Below are 20,841 nucleotides of genomic sequence, written 5' to 3'. Positions count from 1 at the left end.
GACTTTCAATTTATATTATTTTTTAATTATTTGTGTCATGTCATAACAAAAGTTTTAAATCATAGATCACAAAATTTGAATGTGAAACTTTTAACAGTTTTAATAATTTATACTCGTTTTTAAAAATTCAAAATATAATATATAAATAATTTTTTTAATTTTTATTATATGGTTACTATGATTGTTTAATTTATTTTAATAGCTAAAAATTAAACAAATATAATTATAATACACACTTATTTTTATAAAAATTTTATTATTCAAAATCATTAATTGTCATATATACTTTAGCCACATTAGGCAATTCTATAATTTTATTTAAGGAAATAATGAAGCACATTAATAATGTATTTATTGTGGTTAATAAAAAGTTTATTATATATTTAGATGAACCAACCTATTTCTTTAAGGATTTTAAGAATTATTCTAGTGACGACACGTGTCTACAAAAAAATGTTGCAATGCTTCTCAAATAATATATAGGGGATATTAAATCTTAAAATCTGACCCATAACGTTACAAATTATACGAGTTGCACATGACTATTACAAGTTATACGAGTTGTATCAATACCACATATTCAATGTGTTACACCGAGTTGTGCCAGATTTATTAATGATACGTTTTCTATAAAAATGTCAGCAATACTACATCAGTTGTAACAGTGAAACCAGTTGTTAAAGAATTTTGTGTTACAAGTTTTACCATAGACAAAAACTGTTTCTTCTACACTTTCATGTTTCATACTCTAACAACATTATATCAAACCTTATAATCTGACAAATACGGTCAACATGTATTTTATATGACTCAACCGAAACAAATAACAATAAAAACATAAGAGAGAAAGACAAAAGAGAGAGAGGAAGAGAGTCTACACTTACCAATCGATTTCAAAACCAAGGATGATGCAAATGGGATATTTCACGATGTCATAACCTGTAGAAAGATCCTAAGAAACAGAGGTAAATGTTTGTGGGTGAAGAGTTAAAGAAGATATGTTTGGTTAGTGAAGTGAATGAATTTTCGTAGTGGTTGGGTATGGTTGAGGAAGAAATGAAGAAGAAGAGTGATTAAATTTTCTGTGGGACCCAAGTGAAATCTGATGGCCAAGATTAAAACCCACTTATTAGATCTGTCGGCTTAGAGACAAGTTCCATTAATGGCTTTATTGTAAATATTTCATCCTTAAAAATCGGACGGCTCAGATTATAACGTGAAGAATCAGATCTAATGATTGATATTAAGCTTTCATTAAGGCTACAATCATAATTTACACCCATTTGTCTCATATGAGATTAGTTTTGGTGGTTATAGATTTTTTTTTTTGTCCTTTGTAGATTAAACCCCACTAAAAAGGTTGGACAAGAATGAGTTAACCCGTTACTTAACTATTTTTGAAATCAGACTAACTTTGTTATACCATCGTTTTGGATATTGGCTTAAAGATAACGGACTTAATAGAAAACGGCTTGGGCGTTGTAGGCCCAATAAAGGAATATCGAATGTGTGTATATACAAATAGAGAGTAGTATCACGAGAGGAAACCTAAACAATCTATATTGAAAGTAGCCGCCGCTTGTTTCCGTCGATCAAAGTTAAAAAAAAATAATGGGAGATTCCTCGGTTAAAATGCGTGAGGGATTCAGGAGGGAGCGTGAGGGATTCAGGAGGGAGCGTGAGTTTATGGGGAAAGTGAGACAATGTGGTGTAAGTCTTTTTATCTTCTTTTGGTTTTGTAATGAATCAATCCACAGAATATATATATATTATTTATACCATATAATATTCGTCTGGCTATTGGTTAGGGGTTCGATATCGAGCATTTGATGAAAGCAAAACCAGGCCTTTGTAATTTCGTGGCTTCGGAGACCACAAAGGATAAACCCGCCCCCAGGTACATCGTCCTATATGCTAGGTTGGGGATCCACAAGTACAATATGATCCAGGTGACAAAAATTTAAAAAACTTATAGTATTTGTTTCTTGATCTTGCAATCTAATAAATACTTCTTCTTCTCAGGGGACTAACTTGGAGCTGCATGGCATAGAGAAGTACAATGTGTTGCGTAAAATACCTTATTTTATTCACTTTGTAACCGCAGTTGCAAAGGATCCTGCTGCCGGCGGTTCTCTTGTAACTTTCCAGACCAGTTTTTATGAAGAAGTCTATGGCAAGAGCTTGTCTTGTTTTATTGCTAGGCCCAAGCCCGGACCTCATGGTAAAAAAAAATTGTCTGTTTTGTTACATTAAATTTCCATAATAATCAATAATTGTTGAAATTTAATGTAACGTGAAATATATCTCTGTGTGTAGAGGAGGATAATGCTTATAATTTATGGGTTCAATCTGATAATGAATCTGATGATGAAACTGAAGACAAAAGTGAATTGCCTGAGTGGCCGGGAGAGAATGCTTTCGATGATAAAAAGCATTATTACGTGGTAAACTAAAAAGCTCCCTATTGTTTTTTTTTTTTTTCACACTAGCTAGTAGTCCAATACTGTTGTAAGTGATGTGTTTTTCTTTTCGCAGGTGGAGAAATCAGAGCTTGGAAAAAATGACTGGATTCGTGTATATCTTGAGCTTGCATTCCTCGTTCCAAATTTGAGCATTCGAAGTGTAGGCACTTCTTTTTTTTTTTTTTTTCCTGCCTATTGTCAATAATAACAAAACGTCTTTCTTGGTATTTTTGCAGCTTGATCTGTCGAAGGTGGTCATTACTAAAGTAGCGGTGTATACTAGCGACGAGGACATGGCTTTGCCAAACGAGAAACTCAATGCCAGAAATGCAATTTTCTACATCAAGTACAAGTACTGCCCAAATGAAAATGAGGATCATGGTTGCAAGCCAACACGTGATGGCGTAGCTATAGTAAGAAGAAAGATGGACAAGATCTCTGGATATACCACTCTCTCGTTCCAGGGCGATTGCAATTGGAGAGATACTTTTCTGTAGAGCAGAGAATTGGCCAATCCTATGGCTCGTATTCGTTGGTCTTTCTGTTAAGCGTCTAATTAAGTAATTATAAGACCAGCTCCATTTTAAAATGTGGATCACGTTATAAATTATTAACTATTGTCAAATCTTTAATGGTCGTTTCGCGGGTGGTGGTTTTTTGGTGCGCATGTCTTAAATTATTTCGATATCTTGAGGTTGACTGTCTTTTGTTTCAAGTTACAAGAAATATTTGGACATTTTTTGGTCAATCTTATATATTAAAACAGAAGTCACAACCTTGATTCATGTGTGATTTTTTAAAAAATGTACCTAATGGACATATTCATAGAAATTCATATTACATTTTAGTTCAGACTAATAATAAATAAAAATTTTAAAATATTTTAATCATAATATCTTTTGATATCTTTTCATTTTAAATATAAATATATTTATTTTAAAGTTCTAAAAAATCTGTTTAAAAAGATTTTTACAAGATCTTCATTTTTGAAATTATATTTAAATATCTTTGCTAATTTTGAAATTAGTTTAAAATATTATTATACATTAATAAATTCAGTTATATAAAATTAAAAATAAAAAATCTATAATATTTTATTTATTATATAATCATAATCAATCATATTAAAATAAAATTATTATATTGAGCTAAATATAATAAAATTGTATTAAATTTATATATTTATTTATTTTATTTTCGTAATTATAAAATATTTATGTTCAAAAATAAAATTTAATATGTTGGTAAGATGGGTTTACATTATCAAATTATATAATACATGTATAAAAATTAACATGTATTTCTTTAAAGTTAATAATATAAAATCTTTGTAACTACTTTAATCATAATATATTTTCATTTTAAATATAAGATATATTTATATATTATATTTTAAAATTTTAATAAATCTATGTAAAAATATTTAAACAATAACTTAATGTATTTTAAGTTATCGTTTAAAAACGAAAATAAATAAATTATATTCTATTTTATCTACTTTATAGTCATGTTCATGTTAAAATATAATTATTATACTAAAATAAATATGATAAAATTATATTCAATTGATAAATTTATAAAATTTATTTTCATAAATATAAATTATTTATTTAAAATATAATATGATGATAGAACATCTTAAAATTAACAAACTATATAATACATGTCTAAAAATTAACATATCTTAGACTTTTATATATACAATAATAAATATCTAATATTGGTAAAAAAAAATCCAGTTTTGAAAGACGGGACATAATTTAGCATAAATTAAATACAAAATAATTTTTAAATATATTTTCTCATTAATATATTAATTTGCTTAATAACTAAATGCAAATACAATAAGATAAATATATAATAAGAAGTGGTAAATACATACGGTTTAAACAATTAATTAATTATAACATGTAAATTATAAAATTATTATATTTGAAATAGTTATATAAATATTTATGTATATGATTAACATTAAAAATATATACCACTTATGTTATAAAACAATAATTTATGTATAGAAAAGTGAAAACAAATACACGTGCGGTTGCACGGGTCAAAATCTAGTTGTCCTTAAAACTAAGCTTAACTTAATAAGTGTAAGGTCGTGTTGGTACGTCTATAATCTTTATGTAAGCCGTGAACGCAACCACAACCAGAATCGCTCTCAATTATACAAATATGTGCCTGCCTGAGTTCAAATTTTCAACACATTTTAAAATTCAGAAATTAGCATTTTCCTTTTGAGAAAAACAACTGTACATCTTCATTCATACAAATTACAAAACTAAAGTGATAAAAATTCAGATAATGTGAAGAATAAAAAGAATAAAAGCCAGAGGAAAATGAAACACACTTCAAAAGAGTCAAAAATAAAATACAAACCGGAAAAAACACACACACCCGACTAAAACTGGTAAACAAGTAATTACCAGCCAAACCTCATACTCTCAGAGTAGATCAGGTGGACCTTTCTTGGACGAGAGCTGATTCTCCGGCGGCTGATCCTTGGATGTTGGCATCTTTGGTACCTCGGTGAGAATCTGAACGACTTCTCTTATCGTCGGTCTCTCAACAGCTTGTTCTTCCACACAAAGCATAGCAACGTAGAAAACATGCGTCACTTCATGTAATGCAAACGAAGAAAGTCTCGGATCCAACACTTTGACAACAGATTCCTTGTTAGAATCAGTCATCTTACGAACCCATTGCACAACACCGACACCATCACAATTTATCAACAACATCATCCATTATATTGATGTAATGGATGATGGATATTGTTTCTTTCCTTTTATGTGTAATGTGTCAGATGTATTGTAAATTGCAAAGATTTTTAAATTTTTAAAGACCTAATTAATTAGGGGAAAAAGAAAGAAGCTAAAAGGTAGAATCTCTTTCAAATTTACAAAGAATTAATCAAAAAGACAAACTAAAAAGATCATATATATATTGTTCGTGAATAAAGCTAAGTTGAAACTAAAAGTAATCAAATATCTTCATGAATATATATCTCAATCCACATGATTTTTTACCACTCCCTAAAGTTGCATACTTATAACTAAACCCTCTTTATATAAGTAAAAATTAAATTTTACAGAAAAAAAAATTACACATGATTTGGCCCATTGAAGTAACTTGCATCATCGGAGTTGACAAGCGAGTTTATGTCCTCCCAACTTATTGTGCTTTGATCAGCCGATGCACTCGTCGTTCCTCCGGCAAACGCTGCTCCAGCTCCGGCTACTGATGAGTTTGCATATAGTTTTGTGTTCTCGTTGGTCACAAAATTCGCTAAGTTGTTGTTGTTGTTTAAGAACACATCATTGGTAGCTTCTGTCTGAAAATTACTACTCCCAAACCATTGGGTAATCTCTTGTTGATGTTGATGGTTGTGTTTGGTAATGGAGAGTTCGTGCTGCTACTCATGAGAGCAAACTCTCCTTCTCCTCCTCCTGACTCCAGGTAGTAATTAGGATCTAACAAAAGCTGAGAGAAGGAAATATCAAAAGAGTTTATCATAGAAATCTTCAGGATGATGATGATCAGGGTTTGTTCTCACCAGTTCTTCTTTAGTGTTGACCATGTTCTTGAGTGTGATCAAAGTCTTTTGCTGTAAGTTGCAAGACGGTGTCGTTTGGTAGTAATTGCAGCGTGTTGGTTCTCTAATCCAGCTAGTCTTTGTTGGTTTTAGAGCTGATCGTGCTTGTAATGGCCGTGGTGCTGATCCAAACATGAATAAAGATCCGTACTACCATTACTTTGGCATTGTCCTTGTCCTTGTTGTTGTCGTTTCATCATCACCATCTCTTGCTTCATCCGAGCTTCTTGAAAGTCTTTTCTTTGTTTGTTAGGAATCTTCTTCTTCAGCCATGACAAGAGGGTATGTATTGGGGGTCCCTCCTTCTCCATAGAGACGTCTGTCTCTTTTACCTCTTTCGTGATCTTCACGGTTTCAACTTGTATATTATTCCCAAACATTGTGAACAAGAAGAGTCTGCTCCACATTTTAGTACCAACGTTACGCAAACGGCTGTGTTTATAGTCCCATCATGACTTGGTAAAATCCCCGCCGTCCGTGTTACCAACTTGGCTCCTCAACAAGTGTGTCCCTTGTAACTTGGTTCGAGATCCACAAACTGATGTGCTGATAGAGTGAAGACTCTCCTTTGAAACAGATTAGAGCCGTTGAGTATCGGCATGTCAAATGTTCTTCAATAAACGGTCTCTATTTGCTTAAGCATGAAGATGATGTCGTTAACCTAATTGTGCAAATGACAAACAGAGCAACAAATGCAACATGTGCAATATAGGTCCTGCAACAAATGCAATAGTTCATGCGACATTGTAAGTCCTGCAACAGCTGCGGATCTTTGATTACAGAGAATGAATCTTTAGCAAGATTCAAGGTTCACAATACTATCAATAAAGGCAAAAAGTCAAAAGCACCACAAAATCATGTATCTCTCAAACGTATGCTCAATATCAGATATTAGCAAAAGTTCATTCTCTACAATATACTCCTTGTCTTGTGTCCTAGTTAAATTGTGTACTGTTGCACTCCACTTCTATCTGATGCTTGATCCCTCCTTTTTCTCTGAGAATAAGAACAGTAAGAGATAAGGCGCCAATAAAAATAGAAACAACTCAACTAAGTCTGCACCAGGAGGACATTTCTATATAAGCGTATAGAGTGCAAACACATATATGATGTGCAAGAATGACACTTTTAACTTGAATCCAACAATAGAAGCAATGGACAGTTTCGCTTTTGGCCTTTTGATCAACAAAGTCATACCGAGCTAAATAAGAAATATCCTAGTATCAGGCAGATTATATAGCAAAAAGTCATCTTAAGTGCATCAATCAACCAATAGAGAGAGAGAGCACCTCGAGTTCAAAACATTTCTCGTTTCAGTTTAGCTTCCTCTTTTTACTTGTCCTTGCAACTGCAACTGCAACAGAAGAAGAATAGAATCAAACTAACACCTATTAACAAACCCATAAACGAGAAAGAACCAAGTTACACACCTGGACTATCACCATAATTCACACCCGTAAAGTTCCGAAGAAGATACGACGGTTCAGCTATGGCGTCTTCTGTTTTACGTTTGAGTTGACAAAGAAGATTTTTTTCGACAGAGTACTCGACATTCACGATCATCTTGCTCAGAGATACGTACATGTAGCCGGATTCACCAGCTTTGGTTCCATGGCTGAGCTTAACTAGCGCCACCAACTTCCCTAGAAACCTTATAATGGCAAGAACCAAGACCGCATGAATTCCCCCATACAATGATTTTTCTGAGGTAGGTCCTTCATAGATTTCCTCTAACTGCAGTAACCAATTGTAACTACAATAGTCAATACTCAACTCAACTGTCATATTGATGAATAAGTCTAAATTTGTTACTTACCGTAAGAATTTTATCGTATTCCGGGTAGTAGAGAATCATATTTGCAGAGACAGGCTGGTGCAGAAGCATCTTCTGCAAGTCTTCAATTTTATCTGACTCCATGAACTCAACGTCAGCACCAAAATGGAACAATTTTTGAGTTCGAGATGGCGGATTTTTAATGCAGCTGTAATCAGTTTTAGCATCCCGAGGAGATTCTTCTGGAACCCCATGCTCCTTTATGAATCTGAGACCATGTATTACTCTGAATCCGTGGCAATGGTGTGTATTCCTATCTCCATGTCTACGTTCCCTCTCTCGCTCTTCCTTACTGACGTAAAATGTTAGATATCTCGCGCTCATAACGCGAAAAGCCTCGTCTTCTTCGTTTCTCAATCGATGGGAGCTGTAGACATCGGTGGCCGAGTAAGTCCAACAATTGTCTACATATACCAAACAAACAAAAATCAGTTAAGACAATCAAAAATCAATTACACAATAGTAGTCGTTAGAGAAATGGTAAAATATTACCATGATCCCCCTGGTTTCGGACCGGGCCTCCCCGGCCTTCAATTCGTCTCTGAAGTCAAGTCTTTCTTAGGGTATTTGACATCCCACAACAAGCATGGATGATCTACAATATTGATGAAAGCTGGCGGCGTACTAGTGGGGCTTGTGAAGTCTATCTCAGCCGTCAGCTTCCAATCTATCTTGGGTTCTTGAACAGAAGAACCTCCGAGTGCTTCTGCATCAGTCTTGACATTCTTACTCAGACCCGTAGGATAAAAGTTGGGGCAAACGAGAATATCCTCTTGGCCTTCAGCACGAATCTCATGCAACTGAGGACAAATCAATAACAAAACAAGAAACATAATCAAACCTCAGATTCAGAGCTTTCCTTGGATTTTTGCTTTAGTACAAACAAGAAACTTTAGACCAAATCAGCACTGACCCCACGAGCAAAGCAACAACAAGAAACAGTAGACACTCTATTGAATAAAAACAAATCCAAGGCCATTCACAAAATTTTTATAGAAGAATCAAAAAGGCAAACCTCAGATTCAAGCTTGGCGATGGAAGCAATAAGGGCAGCTTTATCCCTCTTCTTGATCGAGTCTTCATCAAATCCAGCTTCTGAGCTTTCTACAACTAATCTCTTTGTAGCCGCAACGAGATCATCAATCTCTTGCTGAGGACAAACCAAAGAAGAACAATTAAAAATCAGTAACCAAATCACAGATCATTAATCTCGGTCTTACACTAGAGATGCACTCTTTAGCAATCTCAAGCTATCTTCTCGGTTCTTCACTTCAGCTAACGCAGAGAGATCCATCTTGTGTTTGCTATCAGCGACGATCTACACAGGGCCAAATCACACAACATTTGATAAATAAAATAAATGAACATTCCACAAATAGAAACATTCCACAAAGCAAACCAAATCAGCACGAGCAATGCAACAACGTATATGAACTTAGAACAAATTCAAGAATTTATCCAAGAATCAATAAGGCAAACCTCAGATTCTTCTTCGTTAGACCCCGCTTCCTTGAGCCGCTTCTCCTCAACTCCTTCGCTCATAGCGTTTTGTAAAACCCTAGAATCCGCCGGTGTAATCTCCGATGCCACTCGCTCCGAACTAGAAGACGACGCCATGGCCGCTCGAAATCAACCACTCCTAATCGATTCTCCAACCTTCGCCTCCGCTTTGGCTTTCTCTCTTTCTCTCTCTCTCTCAAGCTTTTGCTCTCTCTCTTCTTCTGAAGCTTTCGCTCTCTCTTCTTCTGTTATATACTGCGTCGTAAAGAAGTTTAGTCAAACGTTTTTACTGCGTCAAAGTATCAGCGATTGCGTTTTGAGGCCTTCTTCACACATTTGTTTTACGCGATTAAAATGAAAAGAAAAAACTCGAAACAAATAGTTATATTCGTGTTATGAGTAGTGTCTTGTACAGTACGGAAGTTTGAAAATCGCCACCATCTTAATATGTCCGCGTTTTATTATATTCCACATGCAAAACTATCATAGAAATTTTAAAAGAACGTCAAGCCTTTAGTCAAAAAAAATTATATATATTTAAAAGAATGTGTCAACTTGGTTACCAAATAAATAAAACCAAAAAGAATGTAACTAAAACGACGTCCGTAGGTCCCGTTGACGTGTCATCATGATATGCCACCTCGTTTTTATCAAATAAAAACAAAGAGAATGTAACTATAACGACGCCCGTAGGTCTAGTTGACGTGTCATGATATGCCACCCCATGTATTGACTGTGGACCCCACTTTTTCAACTTTTTATATGTATATAGAAAATTGTCAACTTAATTGGTTATCAAATAAAAACAAAAAGAATGTAACTATAATAACGACGCCCGTAGGTCCCGTTGACGTGTCATGATATGCCACCCCATGTATTGACTGTGGACCCCATCTTTTCGTGCTTGCTTGTCATTCTATTCCCTCTTGTTGATTCTAAAATTTCATATGCGTCAAACGAATCAGAAAGTAAGAAATATTCGAAATTTAACATGAAGTTGAAGAACATATATAGACATATACAAAGCCTAGGTTTGCCTTATGTCCCTCTTACACAACTGATAAAAAAATATTACTCACCAAATTAAGTACCTACTCACCAACCTCACTTTATCATGATCACTTTCACGAATGAAGGATCACTTCTCTTTAAGAATCTGTTTCCAAGTTCAAACGCTTCGACCTCTTTTCAAACGCAGCCGCGCTTTCGTCCACCGAACCAAGATCACGTACGTTGCTGCTTCTAGATGCGTCGAGGATCGTTTTAGCTAGCCTGAGGCTGCCGCCATTATGGCTAAGGCGTAAGAGCAACACATCAGCAAATTTACGGTGACGTTCTTCATACAATATAGACTATACGCCTTGATCCTCGGTGTTCATCACACTATGATCCTCGGTGTTCATCACACTATCACACAAATTTACGGTGACGTTCTTCATACAATATGTGACTTTATATGTATATATATACACGTACCAAAGGCTGCAGATTTTGTTTCTAAAGAAAGCCATTGAACCGAAAAAATAATAATAACAAAAAAAAAACTCAAGACAAGTGGTGGTATCTTTGTACATTACGAAAGGTTGAAAGTCGTCTGACTTTAAAAAACCATCTCAAGTAGTCTGGGTTGGATAAACATGCCTTCACGTGTTAGAGGATGTTCGTCTATCTCGCGCCATGCTCCACTTCACTCTGTTGACTGGTCTGTCACTTTCTTTTATCTCTTCAACGTCTATACGGGTAACAGGTTAAAGGACGAAACTGGAAGTGTGTGAAATGAAGAACATCTTGAGAACCTGAATCATTCAGATCATGTAACCAGTATTATATTCTCAGAATTGTCTATTCTTCGTTCAATTTTGCATGAAAATATGGTTTAGTCATTTTTTCCAGCCTAATCACGTCAACATGCAAAACTATAAATTTAAAATTTAAAAGAATGTCAACTTGGTTATCAAATAAAAACAAAAAGACTGTTATAACTATCGATGTCTGTAGGTCTCGTTCACGTGTTACCCCATATATACACATACTGACTGTGGACCCCACCTTTTTATGCTTGCTTGTCATTCTAGATCCCTCTTGTTGATTCAAAAATTTTATACACGTCAAACGAATGAGAAAGTAAGAAATTGCAAGTTGGAAATTTAAGAACATATATAGACATATAAAAGCCTTTTTAATGCCTTATGTCGCTCTTAGACAACTGATATAAGTATATAACGAACCAAATTAAGTAGGTACTCACCAACCTCACTTTATCATGACTTTCACGAATGAAGGATCTTTGTTCGCCTCTTTGGCTTCGAGTATATATGCATCACTTCTCTTGAAGAATCTGTTTCCAAGTCCTAACGCTTCAACCTCCATTCAAATGCAGCCGCGCTTTCGTCCACCACACCAAGACCACGTACGTTGCTGCTTCTAGATGCGTCGAGAATCGTTAGCTAGCCCTGAGGCTGACGCCATTTGAACTAAGGCGTAAGGACGACTATACGCCTTCTTCCTCGTTGTTCATCAGACTAGACCGCTGTTTATATATAATGTCCGTGGTGGGTAGGATCAGATCACGTGCATATGAGTCTTGCTCTACTCTAGTTTCTTTTTTCTTTTCGATAAAATGTGAATATAGATATATATATATATACGTAGCAAAGACTGCAGATGTTTTACAAAAGCTACATTTTGTTTCTAAGACACAAAAAAAGGAAGCCATAGAAACTAAAAAATTAATAATAAGAAAAAAGCTCAAAACAAGTAGTGATATCGGGAAAATCCTATCTTTAACCGTCAAAGTGACTATACACGAAGTTTAAACCTTCAACTTGATTAACGAACACTTCTAACACTCAAGTTTTCTCACAAAAAAAAGTAGGCGGAACAGTAACTCCGTTAAACGAGCATAATATTTAAATATTTTTAAAATACATTTAGTTAATATCTTATTATTATTATATAATTAAGAAAATATATAATTTTCATAAAAATATGAAATTGATAAAAATTTAGGGAAAAACGAATTTTTTTTTTCAAAACAAAAATCTTTTTAGTGCATTAAATTATAAAATATTTAAATTATGAAAAGCGTACAAAATTAGAAAACAATTAATATACAATATAAGTTTTAAAACTTATCTTCTTACACCTTTTAATGTTAAAAATGAGTTTTGAAAAGATTAAGATTTTTTTGCAGAAATTCTACTTACAAAAATATTACTTTAAATACAACATTGTGAGATGCAAAAGATTTTTAGTAAAATCTAATGTATTAAAAATGTTATCATTTTCCAAAAAAAATTGTTTTTCCAAATTTTTAATTTTTCTTAATTTTGATGAAACTATATATATCTTATTATATTATATAAAATAATAAAATAGTCACTAAAATTATTTTATTTATATTTTTTGAAAAAGACCACATCATCTAACAAAGTTACTGTTCCGTCGACTTTTATTCAGCGGGAAACACGTTTGAGGTTTGATATGATAAAATTTCCAGTTTGAGTGTTAGTAGTGTTACTGCAAAAAGTTTGAATATTTAAAGTGTGTATGTTACTTTGAAGTTTAAAAATGCGACTTTCCCTAGTGATATCTGAGTGGTATCTTGTACATTACGGAAGGTTGAAAGTCGACTTTATAAAACCATCTCAATTCGTCTGTGTTGGATAAACATGCCTCTTGTTAAAGGACGTTCGTCTCTCTCGCGCCATGCTCCTCTTTTATCTATTCAACGTCTATACGGTTAAAGAACGAAACTGGAAGTGTGAAATGAAGAATATATTGAGAATTATTCAGATCATCATATAACTTGTAAGAAGCTTGTATTATATTCTTCGTTCAAATTTGCATGAAAATATGGTTTAGTCAACTTTCCAGCCTAATCAAGTCCACATGCAAAACTATAAATAGAAAATTTAAAAGAATGTAACTGGTTATCAAATAAAAACAAAAAAGAATGTAACTATACCGATGTTTGTAAGTCTTGTTGACGTGTCATAAATGTTACCCTATGTACTGACTGTGGACCTCATTTTATCATGCTTGCTTGTCATTCTAATCCTTCTTGTTGATTCAAAAATTTCATTTACGTCAAACGAATGAGAACTTTAACATGAAGTTTAAGAGCATATATAGAGACATATAAAAGCCTTTTCATGCCTTATGTCTTAGACCGCTGATAAAAAATACAACTCACCAAATTAAGTAAGTACTCACCAACCTCACTTCACGAATGAAGGATCTATATATGTTCGCCTCTTTGGCTTCGAGTATGGATCATTTCTCTTGAAGAATCTGTTTCCAAGTCCAAACGCTTCAACCTCCATTCAAAAGCAGCCGCGCTTTCGTTCACCGCACCAAGATCACGTACGTTGCTGCTTCTAGATGCGTCGAGGATCGTTAAGCTAGCCCCGAGGCTAGAGGTGTCAACTGGGTAGGTCGTCCATGGGCTGGCCCAGTCCAATTCACTTTGGGCGGTCCATGGTCCGATTGGACAAAGATCAAATAGATAATGGGTGGGTCTCTTAAAAGTATAGTTTTATGATTCTGATGAAAATATAGGTTTACAATTTTAGCGAGAAATATTGTTTTAGCAGAAAACGCAATTTCACTACTTTGATGAGAAAATTAACAATTTTGGCGAGAAAACATAATTTTAAAATTTTGATAGGAAAATATAATTTTACGGGTTTGACGGGAAACTGTAATTTCCGGTTTTGTTTTGGGAAAACATATTTTTTTTAATTTTACAAGAAAACATGATTTCACGGTTTTGGTGAAAAACATGATTTTTCAGTTTTTGCGGAATATATACGGTTTTGGCGGAAGAACATAATTTCTGATTTTTTTTGTGAGAAAACGTAATTTTTTAATTTTACAAGAAAACATGATTTCACGGTTTTGGCGAAAAACAAGATTTCCCGGTTTTGCAGAAAATATAATTTCTCAGTTTTGGCGGAAAAAATGATTTCTCGGTTTCAGCGGAAAAACGTAATTTTCGGTTTTGGTGAGAAAACGTGATTTTATGGTTTTGGCGAAAACATGATTTTTCGGTTTTGCGGAAATATAATTTATTAGTTTTGATGGGAAAATGTGATTTCTCGGTTTTGACGGGAAAACATAGTTTCTTGGTTTTGGTGGGAAAACATGATTTTCCGGTTTCGCGAAAAATATAATTTTTTTGGTTTTGATGGGAAAATGTGATTTTTCGGTTTTGACGGGAAAACATAATTTCTTGATTTTTGTGGGAAAACAAAATTTCTCGATTTTGGTGGAAAAATAAGATTTTATGGGTTTTAGCGGTAAAACAAAATTTTACTGTTTTCGTAGAAAAACTAAAGTTTTATAATTTTGTTGAAAAAGTAGTTTTGTAATTTTTGAGAGAAAGTATAATTTTAAAAGTTTCGATTAAAAATTATAAATAAATAATTATAAATTCTATTGGGTAGTCCATAGACTATCCATTTAGACATGATCTCTATGGGTTTTGAGCATTTGTTTGGACTATTGTCTATTATAGACCATCCATTACTGCCCATGGTTTAACTAGGTAAGCCTAATTGGGCAAGTCTAATTGGGCGATGAACGGACCATTTGACAGCTCCACCTGAGGCTGCCGCCATAAGGGCTAAGGCGTAAGAGCAACACATCAGCAATATTTAACGGTGACTATTCTTCGTACAATATATACTATACGCCTTGTTTCTCTGTGTTCGTCACACTAGACTGATGTATATAATGTCCGTGGTGGTAGGAGCAGATTACGTTCATGGGTTTTGATCTACTTTAGTTTCTTTCTTTTGGATAATATGTGACTTATTATGTATATATATACACGTACCAGGGCTGCAGAGATTTAACAAAAGCTACATTTTGTTTCTAAAGAACGCCAACCTAAAACAATAGTAATTAATAACAAAAGAAACTCAAGACATGTAGTGGTATCTCGCTAATATTACAAATTTGAAGACTTTTTATGTAAACTTCTTTTTAACAACAAGATAGGGCCTCTATGCTAATATTTCACTTCACTATGCTCATGACCTCTCATGTGGCTCCCACGGAGAGGACATCCCAGCAGTGGCGGAGGGAGAAATGTTTTTCAAAGGGGTCAAGTTGATGATACAAGAGTTTTACTAGGGTCAGTAAGTAAAATTAATCATATGTTTCTATAGGAAATACACGCAAATTTTTTTTTTTTCAAAAATTCACATGGGTCATCTGACCCACGTGATCGTATGGTAGCTCCGCCACTGCATCCCAGATCCTTGGAAATGCTGTAAACGACATGGACTCTTTTAGAAACCTTGGTGTTTTTGAGTTTCTGTTCTTTTAATACATCTATTACACTTATGAATTGTTCAACCCGAACATAGTGCCTGAGTAAATGTCATCGCTAATGAGATGAATGTTCTTGGAAGTGATGAAGTCAACGAGAAGGTAAAGTTCACGTCTGGTCAACACATTACCGAGTGGGTTTGATGGATACGTGACAAGAACTCCTTTGCAAAGTCAATTGACTTTGAGATCATTTCTATTGAGAATGAACATACAACACCCAAATACCCCGCCTTGAAGAACCGTAGTTCATATAACAGAGAAATCAACAACTCAATAAATGGTTGTCTTTCACAATAATGTCAAACTTTTTCTTAAATAACAAGAATTTTACAAATTATTTGGTTTAAGTTTTGCAGGCACAGCGCCATTATGAGGGAGAAAAGGCTTAAAAGCAACTAACAATTGGATCAAGAGGATAACAAACCATGAATGAATTTTTAAAAATAAAGATTAAAAAGAATATGAGGATAATGTAAAGAAATCACTAGTGAATTGTACAGATTAACAAGTAAAGAGAGTATGAAATAGAGTTTTGAAGTGAAGAGAAAGAGGAGAGACTATCCCAGCAAAACTTCCCCAAAAACAACATGGGAACATGAGTCAGTTTTAATAAGCAGACAAAGTTTATATACCCTCACCAGAGATTCCATATCAAATCCCTCTCTTCAATAAACTGTACCATTTCCTTCCACATTTACCTAACAAACTACCAAAGCCTGATAAGCGCAAGCCTTTATCACCCACTTTCCCTTACGCAGTTCCCAGGTAACAAGTACTTATAACTCTCAGCTTTTTCAATCAGATGACTTGGTAGATGAACAGCCGAGTAAGACCTCGGGATCGGACCTAGCTTCCCAATAATTTCCCTAAACGTATACTCCTCAGGAATCATATCAAACAGATCAGTCCCTCTACATATCACATCTTGAATCCTTTTCGGATTTAAATAATGAGAGAATCTAACACGGTCATTGTGACTATACGCTTTCATCTTGAACACAAACTCGCTAATGCGCCTGAAACAGAAACTGCAGTGCCAACCAGAGTCCGCCAAAAGAACATCTCCTTGTCGGAAATGAGCGTACCGCGTCTTCCCGGGGATGTACCGATGCACAGAACCTCTCCAGCTTTTGTTGTCCACGTAATACTCAAACGAGTATAAATAGTTTTTTAACTGAAGATGAAGAACCGGCGGGTAACCATCGCACCATCTAAGGAGGTTGATGGTATGAGCGCTAGGGATCTCGTCCACGTCAGACATTATCAACAGATCGTCTTCTTGAATCCCCGCGAGTCTTATCAGCTGATCCAACGCGATCCTCTGGTAAGCTTCTTCGACAAAAGGATTCTCACCTCTCTTGAACCTCCCTCCGACGCTCCCGTACGTCAGCCTCGGCTCCACGAAATCAAAACTTTCCCGGTTCGCGGCGAAAACCAACGGTTTAGGCAAACCGGTGAAGGTGGAGTTGGACTCGAGGATTACGAACTGCGTCACGTAAGGGTGGAGCTCTTTCCATCGGATGGTGAGCATGTCGACCTCGTTGCTGAAGAGCACGGCGTCGAAGACGCGTCGAGGAGTGTCGCGGTGGGTCCAGCCGTGGAGGGCGCAGAGGGTTTGCATGGAGACGTTGACGTGGTGGTAGTGAGGGAGGGTGTGAAACGGTTTGGGCGGGGATTGCCAGAGGGGTCGTAAGAAGTAGGTGAGCTTCTGACCGTGGAGGTAGGCTCCGAAGATGAGTAAGGGAACGAGGGTGAAGAAGAGGATGTAGGTTTTGAAATCGAGTCCTCGTAGTAAGCACCTGACTCTTGACAAGGCCTTGGCTGCTCGTGAACCGTCCTAGAGAATTAAAGAACCAAACCGGATACGGTTAGGAATCAACATTGTACCGGTTCAGAGATTGCACACAGAGAATCAAACCATAAAACAAATAATGTTAAATCGTAACAAAACAAAACCTCTAATGTTTAGTTTCAAAAAAAAAAACCCACTAATGTTTCAGACAAAAAGTGTTTCAAAAAAAAAAATGTTTCAGACAAAACAAAACAATCGAGAAATCAATCGAATCGTCTTCTCAATTCCGAGTTTCCGACGATTATATGATTAATGCATTACGATCAATAATTCTAATCAAATTGGTATCAGAATCTCGATTTCGTTAATGCCAAAGAAAGAGATAAAAAAACGATTTAGCACGAAATTGATAAGAATCGAAACAGAACAGAGATTAGAAATCAGAAGTCTCTCACCTGAGCACAAACATCTTCGCAGATATCGTCAGTTTTCTTCGAACTATAAGAGTATCCATCCGACATGATTTTGAGTTGACACACAAGAAAATTAAACGTCTTTTCTCTGGAATTTTTTTGGTCAAGAAGCCTCCCGTTGAAGCCTCCCGTTGAAGCCACCACAAATCAAAAAAATTCTCAGAAACTCGGATATAAAAATAGATATCCGAGAAAAACTCTCTTAATCCCTCTCGTTTAAGGAAAACTGTAACGCCAATTATAGCCGTTTCGATGCTTTTTTGGTTTATATATATGTTCCTAAAACTGCTGGAATTTATTAATTTTATTTAATTGAGATTGATTAATTAAAAGATTTTTTACTTAGTTTAACTTAAAAAAACAAAAAAAAGGTACACTAATTTCATCTACGGTCAGAATATTTTCTACCGTGCTGATGTGTTAATTATTCAGCTATTTGCCAAGTGCCAACATATGATCTGTCATGGACTAATACGAGGAAAGTATCTAAATCATATCCAAAAATATTTGATTTTCTTTTGTCACCTGTAATAATAATTTGATTAGATAAAAATAATAATTGACGCATACAAATGTTTAGTCAATCGTCAATACCCAATACCAGTATAATTATCGAGGTGATAAGTTTCGACTATGTTTAAAGTTTACCTACTATCACGCGTTTTTCAGTTACATGAGAAAAACAATCATTATCTTAATTCGTAAGTTACATGTATATTATGAGTGAAAATACATGTTTCTGATGATATTTAGGAATAAGTAATTATCTGATGATAATTACTTAGTATCATATACTACTTGGTATATATATATAATTGTTAGAATTTGATCTTCGTCTTCCTATCCTATAGCAAGTCAATATTACTTACATGTTCCCGGCTGGTAATGTAGAATCTTTTTTTTTAATATACATCTTATATAATAAAGTAAAGCCTATTTTGTATATAATATTTGATGAATAGCAATTTGATTTCTAATTATGTTAGGAATATACATTTATATAAATGATTACTTGCAATGTCAACAAAATAAATACTACTGGGTCGTCTCCTCAATTCTAGCTAGTCAATATGACATGTTCCAGGTGACCAAGTAGTAGTATCTTGATGCATCTATGAAGACGGATGACCCTAGTTCTTTTCCTTTTTTTTTCAAACTCAAATTTATATTAAAAAAAAAACAAATCTTTTACCAAATGATTGAAATCTTGATCGCATAGTTAAACATGAAAAAGACCAAAGTATTAATTGATTTTAAAATGATTAAATTATTAATTTATTACAAGTTTAAATAAACAGGTAAACTAAACTTGACAAAAATAAATAATTGTTTTCTACCTATATCGGCTTACTATACCTATTTTCCCGTTATCTTTCAGTATTCTAACATGTGTATTCCACCAATTTTCTTATAACTACCCTCGATATGTTTCGTTGATTCAAAAATTTATCAAGCGTGTGGCTACCAATTATTTAATCAGTAAGCTCAACTTGAAACACTAGGAACGGGTCATACGGTAACCCAAAGCTCTAGAATTGGCTTCGTGAGTATCACGAAATGATATGTTCTTGTCCACCATACAATACGACCAATATGTTACCGCGTACTATACAATGCAATAACCTACTAATTCAATTGTTTTTCTTCTTCTAGACATTATATGATTGTTTAAAATTTCAAATAACTCGAATCACCAATGTGGGGTTGGCCTAGTGATTTCATAAGAGTTTTGAATTGTATTCTCTATATTCAACTTCCGTTGGAAGAGGATTTAAAACTCGAATCTCCATAAGTTCAACTATTTGGAAATCTCTATATTGGAAATGATATGACTATGCATTAAGTTTGATTGTATCTTTTCGAAATTTGACTATTAATTCTACGTGTCATTATATTATTTCTATTTGTTTCAACTTTCAATCCCAAAACGTGTCAACCCAAATAAATGAAGAGCGTGATATAAATGTCGAGGAACAAGCAAGAGAAGTAATAATTAATACTCTCTCCGTTCCTAAAAGATGTATGTTCTAGAAAAAAAATTTGTTTTAAAAAGATATATTTTTTACTTTTTCAATGTATGATTTTATGAAAAAGTGTAAGTTTCAAAAAACTTAATGGTGTTTGTTGAATTTCTATTGGTTTAAAGTTATGGAAAATTGTTATTTACAAAAAACAATGCATATTTAATGAGTTTTCTTAATATATGTGAAAAGTCTAGAATATGCATCTTTTAAAAACAGAGAGAGTATATAACAGGAAACGTTTCAACAAATACAAAAAATATATGCGGTGATTATGGAATTATCCAAAACATAGTTAGGGCTGAAAATATTATATAAAAAAACCGTGGATCCAACAACTCTGGACCTAGACTCGAATAGAATGTTAGTTGACCCACAAGTTAGATTAGATATCCAACCATCATCATAGTTAATCAATAATCATACGTATCTACATTTTCATACCTGCCGACCACAGTTTACAAAACACGCGTTCACTAGAGTAGAGCATGGTCCATCACTTTTTTGTACACGAACACACCCACCAGTTTTGTAGTAACATGTTTTGTCCTCTAGTTTTTTTTCAAAACTTTTGTCTTTTGTACGTGTTGTTATTACTTAATCCTATTGAGTTAAAGCCAATTGGTTGAGAAATCATCCCAAAATTAAGCTGTAATACTTTTTTTTGGTTCCGAACATGTTTTGAATCATAACTTCATAAGGTAGATATGAGACACTTGTAAATTATATGTTATCTAAAACATAACGACCAACAGGCCCATATATTGCCTAACCTTTGAAAAGGCCCACATAAACAAAACGACGTGCAACTGATCTTAGAAA

At 34.3% G+C, this 20,841-nt stretch overlaps 2 protein-coding genes and 1 pseudogene across 3 annotated transcripts; 1 reads left to right on the top strand and 2 right to left on the bottom strand.

Moving 5' to 3' along the window:
* Window positions 1-191: 191 nt before the first annotated feature.
* On the top strand, window positions 192-3,161 carry LOC103850934 (uncharacterized protein At4g17700). Its single transcript, XM_009127733.3, has 6 exons — window positions 192-1,710; window positions 1,809-1,949; window positions 2,023-2,221; window positions 2,317-2,444; window positions 2,536-2,622; window positions 2,699-3,161. The coding sequence occupies exons 1-6, from the start codon at window positions 1,612-1,614 to the stop codon at window positions 2,957-2,959; spliced, it is 915 nt and encodes a 304-aa protein (XP_009125981.2). The 5' UTR covers window positions 192-1,611; the 3' UTR covers window positions 2,960-3,161.
* A 2,212-nt stretch (window positions 3,162-5,373) lies between these two features.
* LOC103851234 lies at window positions 5,374-6,570 on the bottom strand (annotated as a pseudogene).
* A 779-nt stretch (window positions 6,571-7,349) lies between these two features.
* On the bottom strand, window positions 7,350-20,658 carry LOC103850931. 2 transcript variants are annotated; one of them, XM_033285478.1, is made up of 8 exons: window positions 17,981-20,658; window positions 9,374-17,570; window positions 9,115-9,212; window positions 8,910-9,044; window positions 8,387-8,694; window positions 7,877-8,298; window positions 7,491-7,794; window positions 7,350-7,414 (listed from the first exon to the last, which is right to left on the bottom strand). In XM_033285478.1, exons 1-2 carry the CDS (start codon window positions 18,044-18,046, stop codon window positions 16,470-16,472), a joined length of 1,167 nt encoding a protein of 388 aa, XP_033141369.1. In that variant the 5' UTR covers window positions 18,047-20,658; the 3' UTR covers window positions 7,350-7,414; window positions 7,491-7,794; window positions 7,877-8,298; window positions 8,387-8,694; window positions 8,910-9,044; window positions 9,115-9,212; window positions 9,374-16,469. The 2 variants fall into 2 exon arrangements, with proteins under 2 accessions (XP_033141369.1, XP_033141368.1); XM_033285477.1 differs by having other exon boundaries at window positions 8,910-17,570.
* Between the last annotated feature and the right edge of the window lie 183 nt (window positions 20,659-20,841).

This window comes from Brassica rapa, chromosome A02, assembly GCF_000309985.2.
Source record: "Brassica rapa cultivar Chiifu-401-42 chromosome A02, CAAS_Brap_v3.01, whole genome shotgun sequence".
Classification (NCBI taxonomy): Eukaryota; Viridiplantae; Streptophyta; class Magnoliopsida; order Brassicales; family Brassicaceae; genus Brassica; species Brassica rapa.
The sequence above is the reverse complement of the archived record's forward strand: the minus strand, read 5'-3'. Positions and strand labels throughout refer to the sequence as shown.